This window comes from Ictidomys tridecemlineatus, chromosome 14 (assembly GCF_052094955.1).
Source record: "Ictidomys tridecemlineatus isolate mIctTri1 chromosome 14, mIctTri1.hap1, whole genome shotgun sequence".
Classification (NCBI taxonomy): Eukaryota; Metazoa; Chordata; class Mammalia; order Rodentia; family Sciuridae; genus Ictidomys; species Ictidomys tridecemlineatus.
The window spans coordinates 39,391,185-39,409,087 of NC_135490.1; the positions used below are offsets into that span (position 1 = coordinate 39,391,185).

The 17,903-nt window shown below is 31.0% G+C and overlaps 1 protein-coding gene across 9 annotated transcripts in view; it reads right to left on the reverse strand.

Annotated features, from left to right (window-relative positions):
- Positions 1-17,903, reverse strand: part of Micu3 (mitochondrial calcium uptake 3) — a 95,856-nt gene that overhangs the window by 24,107 nt on the left and 53,846 nt on the right. For 7 of the 9 annotated variants that reach the window (XR_013430325.1, XR_013430326.1, XM_078031088.1 and 4 more), the window contains 4 exons: positions 17,224-17,306; positions 14,899-14,970; positions 11,244-11,282; positions 115-210 (listed from right to left, as the gene is read on the reverse strand). Coding sequence is in view for 7 of the 9 variants with exons in the window: in XM_078031088.1 (XP_077887214.1) it covers positions 115-210; positions 11,244-11,282; positions 14,899-14,970; positions 17,224-17,306 (290 nt within the window). In the remaining 2 variants the exon portion in view is untranslated. The remainder of the gene's footprint in view (positions 1-114; positions 211-11,243; positions 11,283-14,898; positions 14,971-17,223; positions 17,307-17,903) is intronic. The other 2 variants (XM_078031087.1, XM_078031086.1) reach the window with 2 other exon arrangements.

Sequence of the window (17,903 nt, forward strand, 5' to 3'; positions counted from 1 at the left end):
GAATAAAAAAATATTGTACATTTGTTGTTTCATCCTGTGACTCTAAAACAAAATGAAGACTAGATTTAACAAAATGACAAATAGTACAAGGACCTTGTTGAGGTTTAATTATACCTCTGCGAGATCTGAAAACAATGCTTGGCTTGTGTTACGTCTCAGTGTATCCCAATAGCTTCTGGAGACAAGTTCCTCAGTATCTGTTTTCAGTACCTATAGAAATTTTAAGAAGCACAACTGAAATCTAAAGAATAGTTACAAAGAATGACAATTATATACTCTAAGTCTTTCTAACTGACCTTAAAAGAAAACACATTAGCTTACCTTTTTTGTTTTCTGCTGCATACAACAGTATTAAATTACACTGCTAGTAAACTCATAGTGCTTTCAAAGGTGTACTAGCATATAGCTGCTGTTTCTAAGTTCAACGTGGTTTTGTCAAAAAGAGTCAATTTCTCCAATTCCTCCCTTTGCCCTTCTACTGAGACATGAAAAACTTCTAAGAAAATACAAAAATACTATTCACCCTGTATCCCCACTATTTTGGAAGCTGAGGCAGGAGGAATCCAAGTTCAAGGACAGCCTCAGTGACTTAGCAAGATCCCATCTCTAAATCAAAAATTATAAAAAGGCTGGGAATCTGGCTCAGTGACAGAATATACCTGGGTTCAATCCCCCCACTAAAAAAATTTTTATTCATAACCTAGTATGAAGTAAATTCATACATAGAAGATTTTGGTAAGTTTGTAGTGACCTATTATATTATATTATACTTCATTTAAAAATTATTTTTGGCTCTCATACATTATCTTATCAATGTACCAAAAGGAAAATATCTTATCATATACTTTGGAGAAACAAAGTTTAAATTAATTCAATGCTTGTTAAAAAGAAATATACCTGTTTAAGTTGACTGCCTCAAAACCACTCAGCAATTTTGTAGGTATGTCTATTGTGAATGGATAAGGCACTCTCTAATCTTTATTACAAGTATCAAACACTAGCTTTTAACTCAGTACTGGTTAGTAAGAAGATACCAAGATTAAAAAGTATTATAATCTTCCTATGAAAATGCTGGACTGCAAGCTGAACTTGAATCTCTAAACAAAAAATAATTAAAATCAGGATGGGAGCTGGGGATGTGGCTCAAGTGGAAGGGCACTCGCCTGGCATGTGCGGGGCGCCGGGTTCAATCCTCAACACCACTTAAAGAAAATTAAAAAAATAAAGATATTGTGTACACCTAAAAAACTAAAAAAATACACATTTAAAAAAATCAGGATGTATCAGGGAAGATTACATGGTTTTCAGGTGAGGCAATTTTTTGGTTATTGACAGAAGAAAATGTACCATATTGTACTTAGGTGAGACATGTGAGAACTTTACTTATTTTTTTGGTCTTAATTTTTAAAAGTCTAGAGTCAGCAGGGCATGGTGGCATACAACTGCAGTACTAGATACTTTGGAGGGTGTGGCAGAAGGATCCCTTGAGCCCAGGAGTTCCAGGTCAGCCTGGGAAAGACAGCAAAAGACTGTCTCAAAATAAATAGATAGATAGATAGATAGATAGATAAAAATAAAAGTGGGTACCATTAATAAAACTGTAGTGCAGTTTTATAGTGTTGTGTAGGAATTATTTCAAAGATCGTCTTTAATTTTAATTAGCTGCCTACTACTCACAATTTAATAAAATGTCAATAAAATGTTAACACAGACATAAGTGTTACCATAAGTAATAACTGTGGCAACATGAGAGAAAATCTGCCCATCACTACCTTTTCTAACTAAATAAGCATTAACTAAGTAGTTACAAACTAAACAGGTAAAATTAGCAAAACATTGAACTAACACGGTTCATTTTCTTTTAGTAGGTTTGAAATAACCTCAATAGATACTAATGAATATGAATGCATTTTTAATTATAATTGTAATTTAGAAGGTTAATACAAGATTTTAAAAACAGGATTGTAAAACCTATCAAAATAGAAAATAAGGCTTACTATACACTATTATTAGAATAATAGAAATGATTCCTTTTATAAACTCACATCTTTTCCATATTCCCAAATACTAGTCACCAACACACACATGCACACACACACACACATACAGACACACACAAATATTTAAAACATTAGGAGATAAAGCAAATATAAAGATTTTTTTACTCTTCATATTTTAAAAATGTATGTTTACCAGGATAATATGCAAGTTTTTTAAAATCAAAAAGATGTTTAGAATATAACAGCTCAATAAGTCTCCTCCTACAGAAAGCTTTATACTTATCACTTCGCTCCAGAGACTAAATTATGCTAGAATATAACTGAATTGCTATAACTGGATATATTTGTTTTTGTTTTATCTTACACCATCTTTCAAATTATAAAGGTTCTGAGGGCAGGGACAATATACTTGTAGCAACTATTGCTGCAGAAAGAAAAGCTAATGGATCATTGTAATCTGTTAGCCATATTCATTAATTCCTAAATATTTGCTTATTCTGGAGCTAGTACTTAATATTTTAATTGATAACTTGGGTAATGAAATTAAGTATATTTCAGAATATGCAAAACTAATAGAAAACTGTAACGTGAGGAAAATATAATAGTATATTTAAAATAAGGTTAAAGTAGCAATGAAAATAAAACTGGAATTTAATAGCAAGAAACACAAAGTAAAAATATGCAACCAAAATATATACAAATAGACTAAGAGAAAAAATGAAGGGAAAATGTCCAAATGTAATTGAGCACTGTGATGATTAGGAAATAGATAAATATGATGCTCTGCAATGTAAATAGAGAGCAATTTGCAAAGACTTCCAGAAGTCTACTCATTATCTTTGATCTAACCTTTGGCTCCTTTATCAGCGGGTCATGTTAGTGTAGACTTTCATTTAAAAGGAAAAAAAAAAGACACACATATAGTTCAGAATAATTTAGAAAATGGATGGCACAGGCAATATGATGTCCTGAATGTACTGTACCCTGAAAGTGTGATACATTTTCTGCTTGAGTTCTGAGACTGTTATTGGTAAAACTCCCTTAAATTTGCAGTTTTGGTCAAGATTTCTTTATGCCTTTTTAGCTGAGTCAAAGGAAGATCCTATTCAAGTCATCAAATGCTATCTATAATAGAAAGGAAGGTAGGCAGGCAAGAAAGGAAGGACAAAAGGGAAGGAAGGAGGGAGGAAAATAAGGAAAAAGAGGAAATTAGTAAGAAGGATTCATTTAGAGATGGCAATGTATCACTGTGGTAAGCAGAATAATGGCTTCTCAAAGTTGACCAGACAGACAAATACTCTACATAACTGTTAAGATCTGAGAAAGGTGATACTCAGATATTAGGTCAACTAAAGAAAAAAATAACAACTCAGAAGCAGACAGTAAACTGTCTTTACTATCAATGATATTTAAACACACACATACACACACACACACACACATGCATACACACACACAAATGAAAGAAAACTATACTTTTTGTGGCATTGCGACAACTGTGGACCTAAAAACAGCAATCTGACAATTGCAACTTAAAGTTGTGTAGGGCTATCATATCTCCCAGGTGTATCATGGGGAAAAACAACAGGCACAACTCTCTTTGAAAGTACACACCTTTAACAACTTAAAAAATCCTCACAAAGATACCTCCATAAATATATCCTTACAACAAAAAATTACTAAATGTTAAAGAACAAAAGCTACCATGTATGAGACACAGCAGAATAGACAAACAATGGAACCAGGTTTCAGATACTGAAATGATTAGATATATATGTATGAAAACATGAATTGGTGTGAATATACTATTTATACAACCAGAGATAGGAAAAATTGTGCTGTATTATATAATAAGAATTGTAATGCATTCTGCACTGTCATATATTAAAAAAGAGAGAGAATGCAAAGTTAGCTTTATAAGTTTAGTATGAACCTAGATTTGAAAGGATTATTTAGGAAAAGTAGACTACCAAAATTATTAGGTCTAATAGAAAAAAAACCCAAATATAATATTTAGGCATTAAAAATATCAGTACTAAATTTAAAATCAGATTATATACAGATAGAATTAATGAAGTGAAAAATAAAATGGAAGAAAAGAGTCCTCATATTTTCAAAGCTTAAAAAAACACAGATAAAAACAAATCAGAGAGATAAACTGTAGCAAAACTGTAGAAAAATAAAGGCAAAGAAGATTTAAAAGCAGTCAAAAAGGAAACAGATTACCTATGAAAGGAAAATAATTAGATTCAGGGTTTTCCTTTCAATTTCAGTAAGAGAAGCCAGAAGATGATGAAATGATATCATCTTTTGCTGAGAATAAGTAGATGTCAACTTAGAAAATATATTCAGAGAAATTATTTTTCAAAACAAGGTCAAAATAAGGACATTTTCAGAGAGGGTTATTTATTTATTATTTGGGGGTGATGCTGGGATCAAACCAGGTCCTTATGCGTGCGAGGCATATGCTCTACCACTGCACTACACTCACAGCCTGTTTTTCTTTAATTCACCAAAAGACTCTTACTTGAGAATATATTTTGTAGACATAAGTTATGAGATTTAGGAAGGAGTAAAGAATGGTAAACATGTTGGGTTCAGTGGCACATGCCTACAATCCCAGCAGTTCAGAAGGTCAAGGTGAGAGGTTCACAAATTTAAAGGCAGTCTCAGCAATTTAACAAAGTCCTGAGTAACTTAGTGAAACCCTGTCTCAAAATAAAAGATAAATAGGCTGAGTATGTGGCTTAGTGGTTAAGTGGCCCTAGGTTCAATCCCTGGTACTGGGGGCGGGTGCGGGGAGAATGGCAAACATGTAGGTAATCCAAAATATACATTGATGGCATATATTTTTTTAAAGTCTAAATTGTGGTATTAGGGAAAAAACACACTTTACAACAATTCTAAGTATTCATGCTAGGTGAGGATAAAAACTATTAAAGCAATTTAATGTTCTATTTTTGAAGAAGAAAATAATAATTCTGTCTAAGCTAAGATTTTATTATTTTAAGCATACTTACTAAAATTTCAAGAATACACCCTCCCCAAAAAATCAAATTATAGTGAATGTCTTCTTAACTTGAATAAAGAAAAAATTAAAAATAAACTTCTGTTGATTAAAAAAGGAAGAAAATGAAAAAATAGTATATTAGAAACTATAATTGTATTATAGTTTTATTTATTTATTTATTTATTTGGTACTGAGGATTGAACCCAGGGGCACTTAACCTCTGAGCCACACCCTAGCTCTTTGTTTTTTATTTTGAGATAGGGTCTCACTAAGTTACTTATGGTCTCGATAAAGTGCTGAGGCTAACCTCAAACTTGTGATTCTCCTGCCTCAGCCTCCCAACTAGCTAGTATTACAGGTACGCCATTGCTCCTGGCCTATTATCGTTTAGATATGAGGTGTTTTCCAAAAGCTCATGTGTGAGATAATACAAGAAAGTTGAGAGGTAAAATGATTGGGTTATAAGAGCCTCAACCTAATCAGTACAATAATCCAGTTGAATGAATTAACTGGATTAATTCATTGGGTGGCCATGGTAGGTTGGTAGGGTGTGGCTGGAAGTGGCAGGTCATTGGGTATATCACTTTGAGTTATGCATTTTGTCCCTGTTGAGGGGAGCTCTCTGTGCTTCCTGGTGTCATGTCCTGAGCTGCTTTCCTCTATCACACAATCCTATCATGATGTACTTCCTCACCTTGGTCCCTGAACAATGCAGCTGGATTGAGAATGATAAAACCCTAGCCCAAATAAACTTTTCCTCTTTTAAAATTGTTCTTTTAGCGTTTTTAATGACAGTGGCAAAAAAAAAAAGAAAAGCTGACTAAAACAGATTAGCAAGTAATCAGTAATATAAATAACTAAATTCTACAATTAAAAAGCATAATTGTCAACCAGGACAAAAGGAAACCAGAAAAATTCATGATACACACTGTTAAAAGCAACTCACCTAAAATAGAGGTAGAAATAATCTAATAGACTTCAATTAATAATAGGCCAGTAATTATTACCAACTTTCTCATTGAGAATAACCAAAAAGGCTACACTAAGCATCTTAAAAACATGATTTCCTTTGGTAGTGTGTTGACATTTGTACTGATGATGTAAAAGTGATGGTAAATAAAAAACTTCTGGGGCCTTAGTGCAAATGAGGCAGTGTCACTAAAGACCAAAGTCATGATATTCTTCAGTGCTTCCCATTTATAGTTGAAATAAAAAAGAAAGAAATTCTGCTTAAGAATATATTTGCTTAAACTTTGAATATACATATTTTTTATTAGAGTTTAATGGTTGAATATACATCTTTTAAATATTTGTTTAGATGAAACAAGAAGAATGCATAAAGCACTTCTGCTGCAATGACATACTAAGATTTTTCTGAAGCAAGGACATTTGTGTGATGGTTTGTGTTGTAAGATGAACTAGCCACTCTTTTCATGAATCATCATTCTTACTTTAAAGAACAAATGAGTTGTACAACCAGAGAAATGAAAATTTGTGCTCCACTGGTATACAATGAATCGAAATGAATTCTTCTGTCATATATACCTAATTAGAAGGAAGGAAGAAAGGAAGGAAGGAAGGAAGGAAGGAAGGAAGGAAGGAAGGAAGGAAGGAAGGAAGGAAGGACAAATGATAGACAAATTATGGTTATTTAAACTTTAGTATTTGGCAGACTTTTTTTTTTTTTACATGAATCAAGTGAGCATGCCTCTTGGAAGTAAACAACTGACAATATTTGTTGCCAAAATAACATTGCAATAGACTAAATGTAAAAATGGCTATGAGAAACCATCTGTCTTCTATTAAGCCTAGCATTACAGAGGTCTGCAAAGAATATAAAACAATACCACTCCTCACTATATTTGTAAGAAGTTATTTTTTCATAAAAAAACACTTATGTAGCTCAGCACAGTGGTGAATACCTGTAATCCCAGTGACTTGAGAGGCTGAGGCAGGAGGATCACAAGTTCGGGGCCATCTTGGGCAACTTAGCAAGATCCCGTCTCTACATAAAAATTGAAAAGAAAAAGGACTGGAATTTAGCTCAGGGATTGAGCATTCCTGGGTCAAATCCCCAGTGCAATAAAAAAAAATGCTTATGTTACATGTCATATGAAATTTTATTATTATTTGAAAATGGATTAATATTTTTAAATTCTCAATCTTAATTTATTCTCTTTGCAATACTGGAGATTAAATCCAGAGGCACATTATCACTGAGATACAACCCTAGCCCTTTTTATTTATTTTGAGACAGTGTTTCACTAAGTTGCCCAAGTTGGACCTGAACTGGTGATCCTCCTGCTTTAGACTCTGGAGTCTTTAGAATTACAGGTATGTGCTGCCTCGCTTGGCTCTCAATTTTAATTTGTTATTTTTCAAAGGAAAGTTTTAAACTTTATTTTATTTATTTCTTTGTGTGCTGCTGAGGCTTAAACCCAGTGCCTCACATATATTAGGCAAGCACTCTACCACTGAGCCACAACCCCAGCCCTCAATTTTAATTTCTAATATGGTAAATATAGATACAAAACACAAAATCTTTTTGGTATCCTTGATAATTTACAACAATATAATGGGATTACAAGAAAAAAAGTTTGAGAATCATTGCCTACATCAATAAAAGAGAATGAATTGGGACTATATACAATAATGGAGATGAAACTGGCAAGACAATCATGGTAGTGTGTCTAAAGAAGACAAAAAATTCATATAATATGATTATATTTTTATGAAGCACAAAAATGGGTAAAACTAAACTATGTTGCTTAGGATGAATAAGTAGCAAAGCAAAGATCTACATAAAAGACTATTATGAAAGACAACAAGGGATTATGATTCTTCAATCACTTATGAAAGAATTTCTTTGAATATAGCTAAGTTTTATTTCTTGATCTATATGGTGGCTAGACTTTTTATAATTACTAATTTATTTTATATTTATATTTTATTTGTAATAAATTTCTGAGCTGAATATATATTTTAAAAAGTAGGGAAAGCTTCATTATCACTACAGGGAAACAAAAGAAAAAAACCATAAAAATAGAAAATAATAAAAATATTAAAACAAAAGTAGTGTATTTATTCTAATTACTATACTAGATTTTAAGGCAAAAAGCACTTCTAGAAAACTAGTATCATACATAATAAAAGATACAATTCACTAAGAAGATATAAATAATCCATATTCTTACGCAGGTAATAATAATGCTTCAAAATATGCAAAACAAAAATTAAGAAAGTTATAAGTACAATTTAATAAATATATCACTGTGATATATAATCCAATATACTAATTGACAGATGAAGCAGATAAAAAAATCAATAATAACAGAAGATTTAAAACACATAATTAACATTCAGGGCAATATGTACATATATTACAGCCTTATACCCCAAATTGGAGAATATCTTCTTTCAAAATAAAGATTACTTATGAATATTGACATGGTTTTTGCACATAAAACACTTCTCACACATGTTAAATAATTGATAAAAACTACTGGTACATTTTCTGATGGCAATGTGATTAGGGTAATTAAGAATAATCTTTCAAAAAATCATAATACAAGGCAAGGTGAAGTCAAACATACTTGACTTTAACATTATTTATTCTTTTGGATTTTTATACTACTTTTTATTTGTGTGGGAAAATAAAAGAGAGCTGATTATATGAAAAATATGAAAAGAATCACAGTTACTTAGAATGGAATAGGCTATATAATGTAACAACTATCTTCTTGGACACAAGGAAATATACTCAATCTCTTGCTGAAGTAGAAAATAATTTAACTGAATAAAGGCAGAATCAAATATAAAAGGGATTAAATCTTGGAACTAGGCTAATACACAGGTCAAAGAATCTCTTCTATAGGCCACTGACTTTCCTAAAGGAACTTCTTTCCAAAGGTGGAAACTAGTTATTATAAAGCTCTTAGATTATATTCAGCTTCATGATACCTAATCACTTCCATTAATCTACAACTCTGGAAAATATCCAATAATTGTTGGTTAATTTATAACATTACACTAACATATTTGTGTAATACTTCAGTGATTTATATACCTTTTCAAGTTATTTGAATTTTTAAATATTTTCTTTCTTTGCTTGCAGTTTTTGAAAATAATCATTTCGTTTTTGAGCAAACCCTCAGCAACTTAGCAAGACCCTGTCTCAAAATAAACAATAAAAAGGACTGGGAATGTGGCTCAGTGGTAAAGCATGCCTAGGTTCAATACTCAATACCAACAAAATTTTTTTTCTATTATAAGACAAAACTTATAAAACTAATTTAACTACCAACGGTGTTCAAAATCATGAAATTCACTCAAGACTTAATAAAAATAACACCCATTTATATCACTTTAACGTATGCATTATATATATGGGGGGAAAGTTGTCTTCTGTAAAATAATGAAAAGAAAAATGTTACCAATGAAATATAAGATCATACACATACTTTCCTTTTAAAGAAGAAAGCATAATATAAGTGAAATATGCATTTTAAGTCTGCTTCTCAATATTATTCTCTTAATGAGTGACTACAATTTGTATTATGTAGTTTAAACTAGAGCTATGTTAGAATCTATTTCCTTTTTACAATTACTCTGTGATATGCTTTTTTTAATATTTATTTTTTAAGTGTAGATGGACACAACACAATGCCTTTATTTTTATGTGGTGCTCAAGATCGAACCTGGGTGGTCCCGCCCGTGCTAGGCGAGCGCTCTACCACTGAGCCATAATCCCAGTCCTGTGATGAGTTTTTAAAAAGCAGAAAACTATTTATGATGTTAAAAGAAAAACAAAAACTTATACAATGATGACAAATCAGAAACAAAATATAAAGTTATAAGTATTATTATGTTTTCTGAGGCAGATGGTATTATAATCTGCAATTTTTACAAATTTTACATTTTCATTTTGCACATTCTTTACAAAATTTTGAAATAATTAAGAGAAATTCTTTTAAAAATTTAAGAAAATGATAGACTATATTCAATGGAAAACAGCAGTAAATTTTGTAGAAAAAATTTTACAGTTTCTTCAAAGATTAAAACAGTTATATGAGTTCCACAGACTTGACTTATTCCCTAATTATTCTAGATCAATTCCTTGTGACTATGCAAAATATCCTGAGTTTATTTTATGTTGTTGATGTCTTAGTACACGTTCAAATAAAAGGCAAGAGTTAGTTTTTATAATTTGGAATTGTGATTAAATATTCAGTATATGAGACAATATACTTACTTTTAGAATTGCACACTATGGCTACAATACTCTCAGAATAATAATGAATTAATCACCTGAATTCAAGGGCTTCTCAGGTGGAATTGCTAGAGTATGAGGAAGCCTTTTAAGGGGCTAAATGATCGTTGGAGAAAATAAATAAATTATTGTCCATGTTCGCATTACAAAAAGGGCCATGGTCTATGCTTAGTAGGTTAGTTACTAGCTGGGCTAACCAATAAGCTCTGACTTTATCAAAAGAGAAGAAAGCTCAACATAAGAAAAGTAAATTTAGAAATTCACTGATAAGAATTCCCAAATTTTTCAAGACAAGTCTGAAAATCATAATCTTCTTTGAAAACTATCATAAATCACTGATATATTAAATAAATCAATTATCATCTTACATTAAATTTTTGTGTACAGACCAGAGAAATAGGCAGGTAATAAGAATTTCAGAAAAAACAAACAAACCGTGAGCTGTACTAAAAACTAAAAAGTTTGTCTATTAATATGCTTCTTTATTAGAACTGATCAGAGATTATGTACCAGATGGATAGATCTAGATCTTAAACTACCCATGATGCACAGGAGCACAGATTAATTGCTCTGTTATTTGTATACACCTTTTCAAATATTGCTGAAAAATATAACATTTCAATAATTCTCTTAAAGTTTTTAGTGGCTATTGTTCACTCACATTTCCTTTAATATAAAGATAATAAAGATGTATAATCACTGTGTCTATTTTAGTCTTCTTATAAGTGTAGGAAGGAAATGTAAATTCCTTCCTAGAATATAAATACAGTTTTGGCTCAACTGTACTTATTGTATTCAATAAATTCCAAAACATTCTAAATATTAGATATAGCTTTATATAAAGAAATAACATCATCAAGTATAATAAAGAAATAACATCATCAAGTATAATAAAGAAATAACATCATCAAGTATAACAGATGAAGGCTATATACATAAAGAACATTTAAAGTATTGTACATACACTATTAGTAGGAGAATGGTATCCATAAAGTTGAAGACGCTGACATAGAGCACAAAGGGCCACATGAAGAGTCACATTTCAGAATGAACCCAAGAACAGCAAAAGAAAAAAGAAAAAGACGACAAAATAATCAATTAGGAAGGGCAAATCATTATGCTACATTCTTACACACACAATGCAAGTGGGATAAGTTAAAGATGAGTGGCAAAGTTTTAAAATTTTCATATAATTAAAACATTTAGTGAATTTGTGACCATTTCAACCATGCTCATTGTAACCTGATAGCACTATTGTTTTGAGTAAGACATACTCCTCTTAAGTATACAGCTTTATTTGGATGGGTTTCAGCAATTTTACATGGGATGGGCGAAACTCTAGATATAGCATCATGACAGTAGAAATGGTCTGAGACTTGCACTGGAATTCTGTTCTGTTATTATCAATGCTATGACATTATACAAGCTAAATAACCTCTCTTAGACTATTTTCTCGTCCATAAAACAGGGACAGTACTTACCTGGGAGAACTGTAATAAGGACAAAAATGAAAGTAACATTTATTATGAACACAGCACAGAGCTTAGCATGTAAGTATCCCAAGAAATGTTATGTTTATTTAACTCCTTCTCAAGTATAGCTAATTTTTTATATGGAAATATTTTAAAATTTAATTTTTATTTGAGTATGTTAATATTTATTATAAGGTAGTTATGTGATTCTATTAAGTTTTACAATTAGTTAACCTTTTTGAGTTCTATTATATTTTGCATACTGTTAAATGGCTCCTGTTAAATGGCATGTGTTTTAGTTAATTGAATTCCCATAAAAATCACATGTAGTCATTACTCCCGTTTACCCTACTTGTTCAAATGAAAAAACTGAGGCATAGAAAAGTTAAGGAAACTTATTCAAGATCACACCAATAACAAGTGGCATAGTTAATATTCAAACACCAAAAAATCTGGCTCCTCAGCCTATGTCAGCCTGCTTCTTTTTTTCCAAGCTGCTTCTTTAATATAACCCACATATTTTCGCAATGAGCTGGATTTTAGTTGCTTTGAAACTCAACCATAATATTTTAAGAATGTGTAGAATCATACTGTCATTTATAGCATCTTGACAGCACCACTTGATGTTCTAAATGATCCTCTATACTTACAACAGTATAAAATAAAATTTATTAGTTCAGTTTGCATTATTTAAAATGCAATTACTTATAGTAAATTAAAACTAACATTATCACTAAATATAGTAATAAATATTAGTAGAGAACTATACTGCTGAAAAGTAATGTCAATCAGAAGCAGAACTAAAGATTATTCCTGTATTAAGAAACAGTTCTGATAGTTAAGTTATATAAATGAGACTTTAGGAGCACTATTTAATCATACAAGATAAAACTTCTGAGACACCTGAGGAGATCAATGACTTTAGTAAGCATTCCTTTACATATAGGGTTAGGGATGCGGCTCAGTGGTGAAGTACCCCTGGTAACCTTCCTCAAAAAAAAAAAAAAATTGTCTTTACCCATATATTTGCTAGGGATGCTTCATTGACCTATATACATATAAAACAACACAACTTGGATATGCTGTAGTAATTCAGATTTCATAATTTCAAGTTAATGAGATTTTACTGTATCATTATTACAAATATTTGCATTAAATCAATATTAAATTTTCTTTACCTTGGCTGTAATGAAGCTCAAAGAGATAAGTTTTGTGCTGATACTGTATACTTCCCCAATGTGTACTGTCTGCTAATATTTTTTCCCTTCCTCTCACCCTTTGTTACTTGATGCCTGTGTTTTAATAATCATTAATGATTAGAATCATATTGTAGTTTTATTGGAAGATGAATGAATCCTCTCTGGAAGTATTATAAATAGACAAATAAATAAAACAATTATACTTCTATCCATTAAAATTCTATTTATTACTAAGGCATATCAAATTCATTAACATAATTAAATCTACTTAAATTATTTCATTAAGAACTTGCCGATTCAGTGAATTATAGTTAGAGGTAATCTATCAAAATTAGAATACCTGTTTACTCTTTTAATGTATTATGTATAGGAGATAAAATTTAAGAATGTATTTAATTTTCTAGTTGTCTTTGCTAATACTTCAAATGATAGCATTTACAGGGCTATCAACATAAAATTTATTAGTTACAATTTGGAAACTATGAGACCTAAATTAAGTGGAGAACTTTACCTAATACCCCTTTAATACTTCCCTAACATAATCAGAACCAGCTCTTTTTTTTTTTTTTTTTTTGGCAATTCTAGAGATTGAACCCAGAGGCTTTCTATTATTGAGCTACATTCCCAGCACCTCCCCTCCTTTTTAAAAAAATTTTGAGACAGGGTCTTGCTAAATTGCTGATGCTGGCTTCAAATTTACAATCCTCATGCTTCAGCCTCCTGAGCTGCTGGAATTATAGGCATGCCCCTCTGCACCCAGCTCTTTGTTTTTTTAAGACAGTCTTCTATAAGTCTTGCCATAATGCGTTGATAATTTCATCACAGTAAAATATCAACTATTGATAATTTTATCATAGTCAAATATGAAGTATATGTCTTTCATAGTCTTAGTAATATGAATTTATTAAATTAGATATAATTAAATATTTCACTAATATACTGGGAATGAATACGGTGCCCAACTGCTATCAATAATTCATGTTTAAAGAAAAACTAATACAAGTAACCATGAGAATAAAAAAATGAAGTTAATTATTTTAATTCCAATAAAAAATTAAATTACTTTAAAGGGGGACTAATTTTCAAATAAAACAATTATTTACATGTCTGTATTTCTGGTATATAAGTAACATATGAAGAAATATGGTACAATAAAAAAAAGTTCAGGTTTTGGAGCTGGCCATACTTGGGCGCAAATCTTAGCTTTCTTATTTAATAGCTATATAACTTTGGATATGATATTTTCCAATTATCAGTTTCTTCACCTACAATTATGGATAATAAGAGAATTGTTAGGTAGATTAAATGAGTAAATTCATGCAAAGTGCCTACTATAGTGTCTGACAGCATGTCTCTGAACTCATTTGTTATTTTTGTAACTTGAACTGACTTGTTGTTAGGCTGAAATAATTGAGACAAACAAACAAACCAAAAAACTGGTAATAAGATGGAAGGAAATGTTGCTTAGAAAATTCTAACTTTAGAATAAGACAATAATATTATACATTCCAGAAGAAGAATCTATAATATATATTTCTATGAATGTTAACAAAAATCTACATTACTGCCTTGTATTCGTTTCAACATTTATATTGTTATATTACCACTAAGTTCATTTATATCATAATTAAATCTTTGCAATTCACCTTTTAATTTTATATGCATAATGATCTGCATTAATATGCTGTATGATATACCCTTCAAGTCTCACATATAACAATAATATGAATGAAAATGATTTAATGAATGTGACTATGGGTACAGATATTTAATATCAATATTTAATGTAAATATTGATATTGAGGAATATAGACACAAAGAATTTTTCTATATAACAACTGTAAAAAGTTTTCAAGAAAATTTCTAACTTCAATTACTATTTCCCAGTGTGAATAAAGTAATTCTCATCTGGAAAACCCACCTGAAACTACTATAAAGTATTTCTTACCAGCATTGCACGCTTTTCTTCATCTCCTTTAGTTTCTCTCTTTTCATTTTTTTTCCTGAATATCTCTTGAAGCTGAAAGGAAATTAATCAACAATCAAATACCCAAGAAAAGTTTTGAGGCACCTACCTATCACACTATGCTAGGAGAATTCTGAAAACAAAGAAAATATTTGGATACTACTTCAACTTCTTATTTCATTACACAATAGATGAAAGTTAAATAAAATATGCTACCTCCCAAGACTTTAGACTTATTCAAATAACTTAGACCACCTCCTGCTTTTAGGAACGTTTCTCAAATGGGCAAATTATCATGTATCAGGCAGTAGTACAGCAACTGAAAAGATCGGATACCAGCTTTAAAGGGAAAGCAGCTTTTTTAAGAGGGTAGAGGGCCAGGGATGTGGCGCAGTGGTAGAGTGCTTGCCTAACATGAACAAGGTCCTAGTTCAATCCCCAGCACAACAAAACAAAAACCCAAAGAAGAGTGTACAGTAGAAACAAATAAGAGGTCAATATGAATACTTTAACCTCCCATCTCCATAAACAGACAGCATTCCAAAAGCCATCTATATAAAACTACTTCAAGGGAATGAGTTCTCAAAGTTTTATGTCAGTGGGGTGAAATTTAGCAGTGTTGACATTAAGAATACTTACTCAAAATTTCTTAGATAAATAGGCACATTCTGAAAGTGTCCCAAATACAGTTCTGTACTATCATAACAAAACTACATTACACTAAACTTGTCTATTTTAGCATATCTCCATTTATTGCAACAAAACTAAGAACACCCACCTCTTGACAATTCTGTAAAGCACTAGAATGTAGGTTACAGGTCCAATGGCTTTGGCTCAGGGACTACCCCTAGGCAAGGGCTATGTGGATGTTAGTTTAAGATTTTTAAAAAAATTTAAATTGATTTTTTAAAAGTAAATGACAGTGGAATTCATTACAATTCTTATTACACATATACAGCACAATTTCGTAAATCTCTGATTGTATATAAAGTATGTTCACACCAATTTGTGTCTCCATACATGTACTTTGGATAATGATGTCCATCACATTCCACCATTCTTGCTAACTGGTTACCCTGCCGCCTCCCTTCCCCTCCCACCCCTCTGCCCTATCTAGAGTTCATCTATTCCTCCCATGCTCCCCCTTCCTATCCCACTATGAATCAGCCTCCTTATATCAGAGAAAACAGTCAGCATTTGTTTTTTAAGGATTGACTAACTTCACTTAGCATTATCTTCTCCAACACCATCCATTTACCTGCAAATGCCATGATTTTATTCTCTTTTATTGCTGAGTAATATTCCATTGTTAGTTTAAGATTTTTGATAAATCCCACTAATTAGTCTTGCTTATTTCCCTTTGAATGGGTACTAATGCACTTTTGATGAGGATTTTTCTCTCTTCTCTTTTCTACCAGAGAAAAAAATGATTTCATCTGTGTTCTAGTCTGTGAAGTAAATTTGAAGCTTATTAAGAGGATTTCTGAGATATTAATACTGGTTGTATTACAAAGGAAAAAAAAACAAAAATAGAAAATAAAATGACTATGTGCCATTTTTCCCTTTATTTTTAAGAAGGTAAAGACAGATTTGAACATAAATGTTAAGGGTAGACCTTACTACTTTAAGGAAAATATTAATTTCTATTTTAGAGCAAAAACAGAAATTTTACCATAGAAAAATATTCAGGATACATAAATAAAAAGAAAGAGAAAAATACTGGAGGAGGAGGTGGGAAGATAAATGAGCAGCTGAAGACACTGTCAGACCAGCACTAAGGCTGGACTAAGGTAAGAAAGATCTACCTATAAATACTTAAGAACTGTCAGCCCTTATTCAAAGACAAGAAAAGGGAATAGGGAAGTGGATACAATACTGTAATAAAAAGCACCAGTGAGTGGAAGAGATAAGGAAAAAGGGAAACTATCTAGACCCTGTACTGAGAAGGAAGGAAAATCCTTATGGCAAATACTTATGATTAGTTGGGTGATATAATAAAGACTGAATACTAACTTGGGCAAATATAATATTAGGGCTGCTTGTTATCTATCCAATAGATAATATCTGATACATTCCAAACTTCTAGCTAGTATTTATACACAATTTTAATCATCTTTATACTATGAACATAATGTATATTTTTATAATGAAAATATTATTGAAAGTATGAGTATATATTTCTTTACTAAAGTTGAATTATAGATTTTCACTCTTTCCTCTAGAGTAGTACTTCGATAATGTAAAAGCATAAACATATAAAATAAGCAATATTTATTATTGATAAAATGCAGCATATAATATACCTACCACCAAAAACTCCTTTTTATCCACCATCTCATTGCCATCAGTGTCAAACATGTTGAAAGCTATTCTAAAACCTGCATGTGGCTCTGCCATAAAAAAATAGAAAAAAATATGCATGAAATGGAAAAATGTATTTTTAAAGTACAAAATCTGTAAAGTTGTAAACAGTTTCTCAAATGCATTATGGAAATATTTTCCTCAACCAAGAAAATAAAAGCAACATGTTACTATTATTTAAATGTAACAAAAACTAAAAAGACATAAACACAATAGCAGACTTAATAACCAAATTGGTAATATACTTTAAAAGTATCTTATAATACTGTATAGCACAAAAGGCAAAAACTGACTACTTTTCTTCTAAAAATAAACATTCAAAGTCTGTTAGTTTGTTAAAAAAACTATCAGCTCATCATATCTGAAATAATCTCAATGTTTAACAACTTAGATTGGTATAAAAAAATAAAAATATGACACAATGAAACAGTTCCAATTTGGAAAATTATAATTCAAATGACCTATGGAAGTAAAGGTCAAGAATGAGAGGTTTCAGATTTGGGTTTAAGTTTCTGAAGGCTTCAAAAAGAGAAATATAAAAAAAGAGGTTTGATTATGTAATACCCAATTCCTCCAAAATACAAGGAAAAATTGCTTTTCTGAGAAAGACTTCCATAAGTTAAAAT